This window comes from Cupressus sempervirens, chromosome 2, assembly GCF_028749045.1.
Source record: "Cupressus sempervirens isolate cs-2001-9-10 chromosome 2, ASM2874904v1, whole genome shotgun sequence".
Classification (NCBI taxonomy): Eukaryota; Viridiplantae; Streptophyta; class Pinopsida; order Cupressales; family Cupressaceae; genus Cupressus; species Cupressus sempervirens.
The window spans coordinates 240,874,568-240,886,164 of record NC_143119.1 but is presented as its reverse complement, the minus strand read 5'-3'; the positions used below and the strand labels follow the sequence as shown (position 1 = coordinate 240,886,164).

Genomic DNA, 11,597 nt, shown 5'->3' with positions numbered 1-11,597 from the left:
ATTAGAGAATAAATAGCATCCAAATAAAATAAGGGCAGAGCGAAAATCGAGGAAGGAGGTTTCAAACAAAAAGATACCAATTTTCAAGCTGTTCAATGCTGCGAAAATCTTCCCTCTGTAGAGTCGTCTTAATTTCTAAGCTCTTTTTCTGTCACATAAAAATAAGTAATCGCGAGGAGATTTGACCTTTAAATCTTCCCGTCCTAGATTTTGCAGCAGCTTAAACTGAAATGGTGAGTCGTTGTAGTATAGTGGTGAGTATTCCCGCCTATCACGCGGGTGACCCGGGTTCGATCCCCGGCAACGGCGTATTTAAATTTTAATTTTCCGAACTGTTTCTCTCACTTTCAGGAAATTGAGAACACTGTGCATGCACGCTCTTTTTAACCTTTTACTTTCGAAGGATGCAAGTGTTCCTGAGATTTGCAGCCGCCATGCAGAGACTGAATTTGGTTGTGAGTACATCTGTAACAAATTTGGATGCTTTTACAATATTTTTATTAACAAAGGGTGTATTGTTCTACTAAGTGTTTCTGTGGTTCGTGCATCTAAATTTTTAAGAGAGTAAAATTAAATTTATTATTGATTTTGGTGCATTTTATGCTCTTATTTTTCATGTAGATGATGAGCTCTGTATAGTGCACAAGAAGTAGCTGCAAATTGTATCGTTACGCTATAGCTTGAAATTATTATAAATGGCATGAAGATACAAATATTGTTTTCCAGATGATTTTTCACGAATAAGTTTTTTTCAGTTGCACAAATGTGAAATAGAAATAGATAAATATTGTGGCAAAAAAATATGAGGACAAAATCGGGTTCTAGAGAGGAAAGTTCGATTGTTGGCTCCAGTGCTTTTCTAATATGAATTTTTTATGGTCCCCTCGCAAGAGGACTCCTGCAACCATTTGTGGAATACAAACACAATATTTTTAGAATTTTAATCTTGAGGAAGGAAAAAAGATAAATGTCTCTGCCAGAAGTAATGGAATTGTCTCTACAAAAATCATGATGTTTAAGTTTTTTTTGTTGTCTGTTTGTGCTTCACAATGTATCCCTCTTTGTACAAGTTTTGGATCCTTTGAAGCCCTACTTACCTAATCAAAAACATCATTTTGAATCTTCCACAAAATAACTATTATAGGAAAATAAATCAACTAAATTCAATATTTATGGCTTTCCTTTTAGTCCACTGAGTTATTAACAGAATGGAATTTTGATACAAGAGAACATTTCTGCCAATAACAATGATTTCTAGAAATTTGAAATTTAAAAATAAATATAATGGATTATTTTCGGCCTCTATAAGTTACTCCTTGCAGTGCATTTTTATTACAAGGCAACAGTGGATGTATGCATAACTTCCAAAGCTTACATAAACAATGGTTGCTGAAAAATGAAAGCCTCATGAAACACCAAGAAAATTCTTAAAAATTTTAAAAATGTAACAGAACTGAAAAATGTGAAAGCTGAAATCAAGGCAATAGTGTGATGGCAGTTGCACTTTCCTAAGTGCTTGATACAACTTGATGCAAGCTGCACACTTCCTAAACCCCATGAGAATTCCACATGCTCTACGTGAAAGCAAATCAGGGTTATCCATTTGATTTTAGTCCAACTGCAGCAATTGATAGCTATGACAACCTACACCCTAACACTGTCACTTAAGCTACAACAAAATATACACAACAATGGAGACATACTATTAATGCACCCTATCACACCAATTGGACAACATTGAATAATGAACACAAGACTCATTTTGCATATGGTATGTTTTTCACATGCAAGAACTTGTGCTTCCCTTGTTCGCATCTCATAATGCATACTCAACTCCTCAGTTATACATACACCTCTCCCTCCATTTCTTTGAACTCTTCCTCCCACATAACCTTGCCACTGACACATGACCACTCATTTCTCACATGCAACTTTTCTTCCATTGTTACTCACACATACAACATTTTTCTCTTGCCACACTACCCAGTCGATCTTGTGCATGCTCTTCACCCACTTCATCTTGCTTACAGCCTCTTCCCTCTGTGCATGTCTTTTCTTAGCTCCTTGGGCATTATCATCTACTTATGGGCCTCTACTGTATGCAACTCTCTGCGTTGCCTATATCTAATCCCCATCAGCTTCCTCATAACTTTCCTATTATTTAGCGCGTCAAATTGGTAACTCCTTTCAATTGCTACTCCTTTTTTACAACACTCAATCCTAGGGGCCTTGTCGAACTCCCTTCTTTGGCTTTTAATTAACAAACTCACCTCAGTTCTTTGTCATCTTCTAAATTCTCGCATACTCTTTAATGCCTTCTGCACATCTCTTCCTTTGATCCTACCAAAATTCTTGAGCATTCAAACTCATCTACCTCCTCATTCTCTTTTATCATGCCATCAGTATATAACCGCCAACATTCTATCTAGATCTCCTTGACATGTCACATTATCATTATTCTGCACACTTAGGCTTCTAATAAATATTGAAAGAGTACATCAATCCCCTCAATGACTCCTTCCAATTCATTGCCATATCTATCCTACATTTCTCCCTTGCACAATTAATACACACATTTGCAACCTCTTCACTATCCTTGCCACCTCTTTCATATTAGCAATAAATCTCTATCTGTATCATTCATGGCCTCTATTTTTTCCCTAAACATTTGCAACCATCTTTACTACCATCATCCCTTTCCCCAAGAAACTCTTCATGCCGTCACTTCAACCATTTTACCACTAAATCATGGTCTTAGATACCATACCATTGCTCCATTGTGACCCCTCTATCACTACTCTTACATTGTCTTCTCCAACTCCTTGCAGCTATTTGGTCTCTTCCTTGATCCCTTTGTGCACAGCACAACAATGCCGCCAATATACATCCTACTACAACACATCAAATTCTATCTACATCAACCTCAATAGCCACTACTCTCATCCTCACCTTCTCATCTTACAACCCCTTCTTGTTTGACCATTAGTACTCTAGCAACCATGCACTCTCCATTAAATAATATAAACCCTCGTCAGACTTGCATCTTCATCCTCAATATAAATGAACTCTCAATGTATCATCTTATTGTTTATGTAACTAGGACATCATCGCTCCCTTCTCATGTTGCCTTTTCAAATCTAAACACTTGTAGCGACAAGTTTTCATATTCCTGATATCTCATTTCCTTCTTCAAGGAAAAACTCTAATGGCTACAAGTATCATCGTCTTCAACTATGACTTTTTGTTGCTTCAAGCAATTCAATGCCCACACTCTTCTTTGCCACATGTCCCTTGGATGCACGAAACCACCTTTGCTACAAGTGCCTCTACACTCTGGTAGCTCCTTCACCAATGGTGTAAATGAAAAGCATTAATGATTGCAGGTGGAAACCATCTTTGTTTGCAAGTGCAAGAAATCTTATAAACAATCAACTTCGTTCCTCTATTTCATGTCAATTATTAAGACCCATGATGCTACTAAATCATGTGTATTAGGTAATAAAATATGTAAGCACCTTTTTATGACTGTTTAGAGGCCTCTTTAGTTTCTTCCTCTTTTGACACCTCATTGGAATCAACATCCTCTGCTAGTCTATAGAATATTTTCCTAGAATTGTTCCTCCCTTTCTTTTCTTTCCTCGTCTTTTTGCAGGTTCTTATCCACTACTAGCCATCCAGCTCCACTTTCTCCCCTCTCCTCTCCCAATGCAGTCTTCTTTATTCATATGTTCTTCCAGAATTGTGTATAAAAAATCCTCCTCCTCAAGTGTGAGCTTCTCCTCCTGTGGGCTCAATTCTATGCTCATGATGAACTCCTTTGACTCTATCATCCTCTCCTCTTCTTTAACCTCCTTAAATTTTACTTGCATCTTTCACCCCACATCATGCACATTTTTGTGCTTTACCTACTAATCTAGAAGATCCTTGCTACTTGATACCTCTACTTGCAACATTACACCTGCGACATCCTATCAATTCACCTTAGTTACATTCTCTTGTAACAACTTGGTTGCATGTTGCAGCATCTGGTACGCAAACTACTTGTTCTTCCACAACTCCTAGCAAACCACTCTATCATCTTACACTACCTCAACTCAAAACCTCTTTACTGTTTTCTTTTAATCCCACTACCAACATCTCTACAACTATATCATCTTCCCTTGTAACTTTGTGGCTACATTCATTTTCTGCTACATCTACTTGTAACCTCTTCTACACAACATCCTCCCTATACACTTTTGTTTCACCAAATTGTATTGCAATTACTATGCATCATCTTCTCTATACCATTTTGTTACACTTACTTCTAAAACTACAATTCCTTGTAGCTCCTTAATGATGTCCTATATCACCTTTACAACCTCACACATGGACTACTCCTTTGCTACACCTACATGGAGAACTTGAGTTGTGTCTACTAGTACCTAAGTTGTGCCTACTTGCAACTCCTTACCTAGATTCTCCATGGTTATCCCCTCAAGATTCTATAATTTACGGGTTGCATTCTCCTTGTTAGTATACATGAGAACTGTGTTCATTCCCCACCATCTACATGGTTTTTCTTGGGCTACACATGGTGAAGTGCTCCATTTTTAGTATACCCACGTAACATCTCCACCTACTTATTTTCTTTTATTATAAACGTCTTCCATTATTTGGCCCTTTTTCTCCCTTTTATTGGCACAGTTTGTGCACATCCTTAGCTTTATTTCTTGTCATCCATAGGGCCTATAACCTTGCTTTAGTCTCCCGCAGGGATTTCAAGATTGCTTCAAAATTGAAAAAAATAACTTTTGTTACTCTCCTTGGTAGCATCTTGGCTATGTTGCATACATAAAGATGAGTTTTCCTCTTAACTCGTGACCTGGACTTTGAAGGACTCGCTCTCACTCTTACTCAAACCTAGAGTTGTACCATATTTTGATACCAGTCGAATGAGAGTGAACTCTATCAGGTACTATGATACTATTTGACTTAAGTTGCATCTTATCTTGAAACCAGAAGAAATTCATGCACAGTACATAGAAAGTAAACCGGGGTTTTTTAGCAACTCGTGCCTATGATAATCTACACATTGAGAATACTAACCAACTTGCAGTAAATACACAGAACAATAGAGAGCTACACTTCATGCATCTTATCACACATGTTGGACACCACTGAATAACAAACATAAAGAATAATTTTGTTACATGTAAAATGTTTCTTTCTTTAGATATAAGAACATGTGTTTCTCCTATTCACACCCACATACATGTGCACTCAGATCCTTGGTTGTACACAGACTCTTATCCCATCTCCTTCAGATGACCTCTATACCTGCACATGACCTACTCACTCATCACACACATGTTCCTGCTCCTCGTATTTCTCACTCATAGAACCTCTTCTCTTACCACATTGCCCAATCAACCTCGTGGCTTCTCTTCACCTTCTCCAGCCCACTCACATCCAATTCCCTTCATTTTGGCACCTCTTTTCTCAACTCCTTGGGCATTTTTTCTGCCTTACTCTTCCTAGAACTCTTCTTGTATACAACTAAGACTCAATGACTCTCCGACTACTTTCCCCCCTTGGTTTTACTCCTTGCAACTTGTTGATTAAATCCTCTCAATCATTGTTCCTTCTCTTTTGGAGGGAGGTGTGATGTAAGGATGATACAACCTGTGATGAGATGAAGCAGCAATAGAACACTTAAGAACATGAATCCAACAAGGAATAGGAGTGGAGGAAGTAGAAACTAGCTTAGATAATGCTGTTGAAAGGAAAGTGAAAGATGGGATATTAGGTTAGACAAGGAGTTGGATTGTTTAAGCTAGAGACACTAGATGACAATGCTCTTAAAATTTATATAAAATTTGTATAGCAACATTAAGTACAATAATTTTGGAAGAACTGAAGGTGTTAATTGATCATCAAGGTTACATTTGCATTCATATCATGTCTAATGTTTTGTAACATTTCTAGCCTAACTACATTCATCAAGATAAGATTAAGCAAGGAATCAATCGAATTAGTATAAATCAAGAGATCATCTCCATTGATTGCACTTTTTACATCTGGGAGTAGTTGTTGACCTATTTTAGTCCCTGAACTTAAATAGTTTCATAGTTCTCCTGAATGTTAGATTATCTCGAGTCTAATGTGGTAAAAGTTTTCCCATCCACATTGCATGAGAACTTTAGAGGTTCTGTGTTGCTGCTGTTGGAGCTTCAATGCCTGGCACAAAATCAATACCCTATTAATCTGAGCTTTATACCAATGCAGATCATGTTGCAGGGCAAACAAAGAGATGCATGGCATGTTCAAATGCCTCATACATACCTTCCTCCCATCTTCAAAGTTCTCCATAATCCAGTTTCCACATGGTATGCCCTCTGCACCTTACCGGATCTGTGTTTCCATTTAAAAGATCTGTGGAATCACCAAATTTCTGTTCAAAAACTGAAGATACTGAAATGACCACTTTTTTTCCTAGTTCAATGGAAGGATTAGGACATAAAATTGGGTAATCCAGACATCATCAATAGCCCATAAAACCCTTGTTAAACCCTCTATAGTTCTCCAGGAATTGTAGAATTCAACGGGTGATATGCTTTGGAAATATTGAAGCATTTTTTGCCTGTGGCAGAGGAGGCTGGAATATCATGTGGTTAGATATTTGGATCAATGAAAAATATACTTGAGTTTTATATGCCAAGGTTACATGGTGTTTGATAAAGTTATATCTGTTCTAAAATCCTCAAGAGCAGCAGCTAAATGCTATAATTTGGCCATTATGTTGTAACATAAATCTTCAATATATGAAGGACTTCAACTTCTAATGCCTTGGAGAATAAATTCTTTGTAGCAGTGGAGCAATGATGTAATAACAGATGATCAACTATCCACTTTTGTTTAGAGGCCATTCTTATCTTAAGACAACCTCATTAAGGAGATCAATTAATTGGGATTATGTGGTTTGAAATAAAGATGAAAGTTGCATATATATGGCCAATATACTGTGAAATAAATACGTCTGTAACCTGGCCAACCTAGCAAGAAGAGGCAAAGAATAACTAAACAGTCCTCATGAAGGATATGAAACATACAGATTAAGCAGCTTATTTTCTTCGTCCACTGGATTAAGCTCAATCAACGGTCACAATTGCTTCTTTAGATATTGAATACTTGCATATTTATCTACATCGACCAATATAAGCTTAATAATTGTGTAAGAGATCTTGGATTGTTGAGGGTATCTGTGGACAATAACCTAAGTTTACCAGTTTGGATGAAAGTTGCATATATATGGCCAATATACTTTCAAATAAATATGTCTGCAATTTAGCCAAGCAAGAAGAGGCAAAGCATCAACTAAACAGTCCTCATGAAGGATAATGAAAGATAGAGATTAAGCCGCTTATTTTCTTAGTCCACTGGATTAAGCTCAATCAATGGGCATGATTGCTTCTTCAGCTATTGAATACTTGCATATTTAGTTTAATATTTATGCAAGAGATCTTGGATTGTTGAGGGTATCTGTGGACAATAACCTAGGTTACTAGTTTGGGTGAGTACACGAATCAGTACATGGGTACGTTAAAAAACAATTCAAGGGTTGGGTGCATATGAGTACACGTGTGTGTATATATATATATATATATATATACCAAGAGAAATATATAGAATTGTAAAACTAGATCATTTCATAATATTATATGCAATCATTGATCCAGGTTAAATATCAGGGATAAATTTTAAATTCTAGTTGATAGTTGATTTTTTATTAAGTGATATCAATCATATGAATGATATCATATATGTTTATTTTTGGGATTCCAATGAAAATCATTAAAATTACTGAATTACAAAATGTAAATCATGAAACATAATTTAATGTTCATCGATCATCAAAAGAATTATCAACAAAACCATGTGGATATAGTTAACATTTGTATAAAACTAACAAAAAATTGTCATCATGTTTACAGCTTACATTCTTTGATACTATTGATTCACATGTTCTTTTATTTTAATTATGTTTAGCATTGCCGTATTTAAATTACTTTTGTAAGTTTTATTCTGTGGAAAAATTTACCGGTTGCATCGTCACAGAGTTTATTAGTTTCCAATAGTGTCATTATCACTGAAGTCCAATTGTTCTTTGATTTGCACCACTGCACATAGGCTGTGTATACATCTCCAATAAAGACTAACAGTAACCAGAAACATTGTTGAAGTAATCACAGAATTGTGCAAGTCTGCACACTCTAGCACACCAACAGGGCAGGGTGCGCACCCACAGATGCACCTGCACTGGCTGCGAGCCTGTAGGGTGTGAACCCTGCAACATCTCCCACAAATTTTGTTGCCTAGAGTTTACATTCTGACATCCACAAAAGGCATACAAACTTTGTGCATTGCTAAGATATGGTGTTCATTCCAACTAGTTTTCAAACTGATTCATGAAATTTGTAAGTTTTAGCTGAGTTATAGTTGAGTTCTAAATTCGTAAATTTGTAAATCTTAAGTGAATGACTTTGTGAATGTTTATTATAATGCTGCTTTAGGTTATTGATCTTTGTTGGGATTCCTCTCGGTGTTTTCTAGGATGGCTTTCCTACCAACTTTCTTATTCCTTTTTAAGCCTTTTCTAGCATTAAGGCTACAATCACTTCCATACTTATAGCATGTGCATTCCTAATGGTTCTCTTAGAATTTGATTCATCATTCTAGAATTACTTGTTAGAATTTGTCAAGGTAATGTTTATTATCATCTTTGGAGAGATTTTCATATTGTTGAAGTCATGTTCTGTTAAGTCGATCAGCTAAATGGACCAATTTAATACCTCTTATTGTACAAATGAAAACTACATGCTCAAACATGTGAATGACCCATATGATTATGATACACTCTAGTTATCACCGACACCCAAAACTATGGACATGCTAATATGGACTTCAATGGGTATTAAACAACTCAAGCATTCAAACTGCCTTTGACATTGCACTGAAGCATCATACGTGTATCAAAATGTGATTCAGCTGCTTCATTAATTGGCAAGAAAAGCTCCAATTCATTTCGTTAAGTATGAAAGAAAGCAAGCATCTACAAGAGATGACCTTTAACCAGTTTATTGTGATTATGAAAGGTTTGATCATCTCATGTTCATCAATAAAAATGACTATTTGTGCAGACGAATAAACCCTCACCAGCATCTTAATTAGTTGTTAACATAGAATTCATTTCAGTCACTTATTATATCCATTTAATAGTTTATAGTCTGTCGATGCTCTCACATTGGAAAAGGACACTAGAACTGAATTAAGAGGAACAAGTTCTAAAGAAATTACCCAGATTGGTATGAAGAATTAGTAATACTGAGAAAGTTTATAGAAGTAAAAATTAATACAAATGCAACCTTATGCAGAATTCTAGAAGATTGAAACAACTACAATGTGTCAAAACAAATAAGGAATTCTATTCATTTCTTTTGATTTCACATACATTGCAAACTAATCAAGAGTTCCTCAAAATTTATCCGCTTGGTTTGAAATTTCCGGTCATCAAGACAAATTGAATTGTGACCTCAGTTTCACCTTAAAAACCAATAAGGTAGACACCCTTTAGAAGTACAATTTGCATTGAACAGACCATTTATTCTAGGGCACTCGAGATGGAACAATCTGCTTATGCCAAGTCCCTGCCTACTCCTTGCATTGCTTTCAAACCTCGTGCTCTCTGTATCAACCACACTTGCATTGTTCAGGGCAAGAAACAGAAAAAAGTTGTCTAACAAAATTGGCCTCCGCTAAATAAGAAACTGCAGATGAATTAACTGAAAAAATTACCTTTTTTGTGTATTTATTTTCCCTGACTGCATACCGTTCTTCAGAAACAGTGCCAAGCCAAAAACCAGGACAAACATCCTGAAAACAAGCATGTGATTTACAATATATGTAAGTGTTTCACTAATGACAACAGATATCTTTAATGGTCAATAAAAGTCCACCATGGCCTTCACTCAGTGCAAGATCATTCCAAATAAAAGGGTTGCCTGACAATCTAGAAAGATCCATAGTGGTTCCTGTCCATATGAAAATACTACGTAGTATTTATTTCAACTTCAAAGCACAATTAAATTTCCCTAAAAAGATGGGTTATAGACAAAAGTTTAAAAGATGTCTAAAACTTTTTCATAATACAGCTTTAAACGGTGTATTATAGAAAGGATTTTAAAGCAATTTCTCAGGATGAATTCAACTAAGATTGATTGGATAAATATAAATGAAACAAGCAACCTTAGAAATTTTCAAAATCTAGGACAATACCAGAAATAATTATAATCCCTTGAAAATTAAAGGCAAGAGAAAATTATACAGTTAGAACTAAACATACAAGGAATGAAAAGAAAAACAATCAAGGCGTAGATTGCTGCCAAACCCTTGATCTTACTTGTAGTGCTAACATATATATTGCAACTGTAGTAAAGAAGGGTACTGAGGGTGAGGTTGCATACAAGTGATTCAAAAAACTTGAGCACAATTTAGTTCAGAAAGCATTAATTTACAATATGGATTCGGATGAAATATGAAAGTACAAGATAAGAAAACCACAAGATAAACACTCACATGTACTGCCTTATTCTGACATTCTCTAAACATTCTTGATAATGGGTCATGTATTCTTTCAAAATAATAAAAAGTTATACAATCATATCCAAAGGCAACTAAATGATAAAATATAAAAATACAAGAAAAGAAAAGCATAAGATGAACACTGACATGTATTTCATTCCGGATACGCTTGAGACGCTTTTTGGGTTTCATTGGCAACTTTGAGCCCTTTATCGCGAGGAAGTCTTCCTCTTTCTCTCGTAGAGATAGGCGTGGGCTGAATTTTGGCCACACAAAAGTCTCCACAGTCAAGGGCTTGTCTTGCATTGTGTTCCTTCCCTGTGTATTATTGTTTTTCCTGGTGCGCATTATATGACTTATTTCTGTAGTAGGTGGCAAGGAATGAAAGCTGTTATTTGAGGGCAGTATTATCTCTTTATCACACTGTTCTTGTGGGGAATAGGGCATTTGATCACACTGTTCTTGTCGGGAATGGAGGATTATTCCCGCAGCAAGTCTGTCCACACAAATGGTTGATTTACTCTTCATAACCTTCTCGTCCTCTGTTCCCCATAGAAAAAACCCACCACCAGAAATTGGGTTCTTTGTTGTCGTCATCTCCATTTACATAAACAGCAAGATCACTCAGATTTCTTAAAGCAAAAACCAAAACTCTCAAATCCTTATAGAAAAAGTAAAATCGATGTTAAAAATCGTGAATCCGTAGGCAGGAAGCGAAAACTCGGGAATTTATACAGGTTGCCCAAGAAAGCCCTCAATCCCAATGTTTACAGCCAAAAAGCGAACAAAAGCTCTCCAAATCCTCCATTCTCTACGCCAAATACCAAATTCTACGAACTCCAAAATGTTTTCTTCCTGTCAATATTTCATGACGATTTCTAACAAATTCATTCGCCTCAAAACCATCAAAATCAGATTTTACCCGCCCAGCAAGCTTTCCGACCACAACTAAATGAAATTTACTCAACAGAACTTCA

General features: G+C 36.1%; 1 protein-coding gene and 1 non-coding gene across 2 annotated transcripts; one reads left to right on the top strand and one right to left on the bottom strand.

Moving 5' to 3' along the window:
• The first annotated feature begins 237 nt into the window (after positions 1–237).
• Positions 238–309, top strand: TRNAD-AUC (transfer RNA aspartic acid (anticodon AUC)). Its single transcript has one exon. It is a non-coding gene; the product is annotated as a tRNA-Asp (tRNA).
• Positions 310–9,673: 9,364 nt separating this feature from the next.
• Positions 9,674–11,217, bottom strand: LOC149571928 (uncharacterized). Its single transcript, XM_089815749.1, has 3 exons — positions 10,768–11,217; positions 9,835–9,912; positions 9,674–9,724 (listed from the first exon to the last, which is right to left on the bottom strand). The coding sequence occupies exons 1-3, from the start codon at positions 11,215–11,217 to the stop codon at positions 9,674–9,676; spliced, it is 579 nt and encodes a 192-aa protein (XP_089671875.1).
• Positions 11,218–11,597: the final 380 nt, after the last annotated feature.

Coding starts and splice junctions, on each gene's coding strand:
- LOC149571928 (XM_089815749.1), bottom strand. CDS start 11,217: ATGACGACAACAAAGAACCCAATTTCTGGTGGTGGGTTTTTTCTATGG. Junction 9,913..10,767: donor GTATCCGGAATGAAATACAT/GTCAGTGTTCAT, acceptor GCTTGTTTTCAG/GATGTTTGTCCTGGTTTTTG. Junction 9,725..9,834: donor AAAATAAATACACAAAAAAG/GTAATTTTTTCA, acceptor TGGTTGATACAG/AGAGCACGAGGTTTGAAAGC.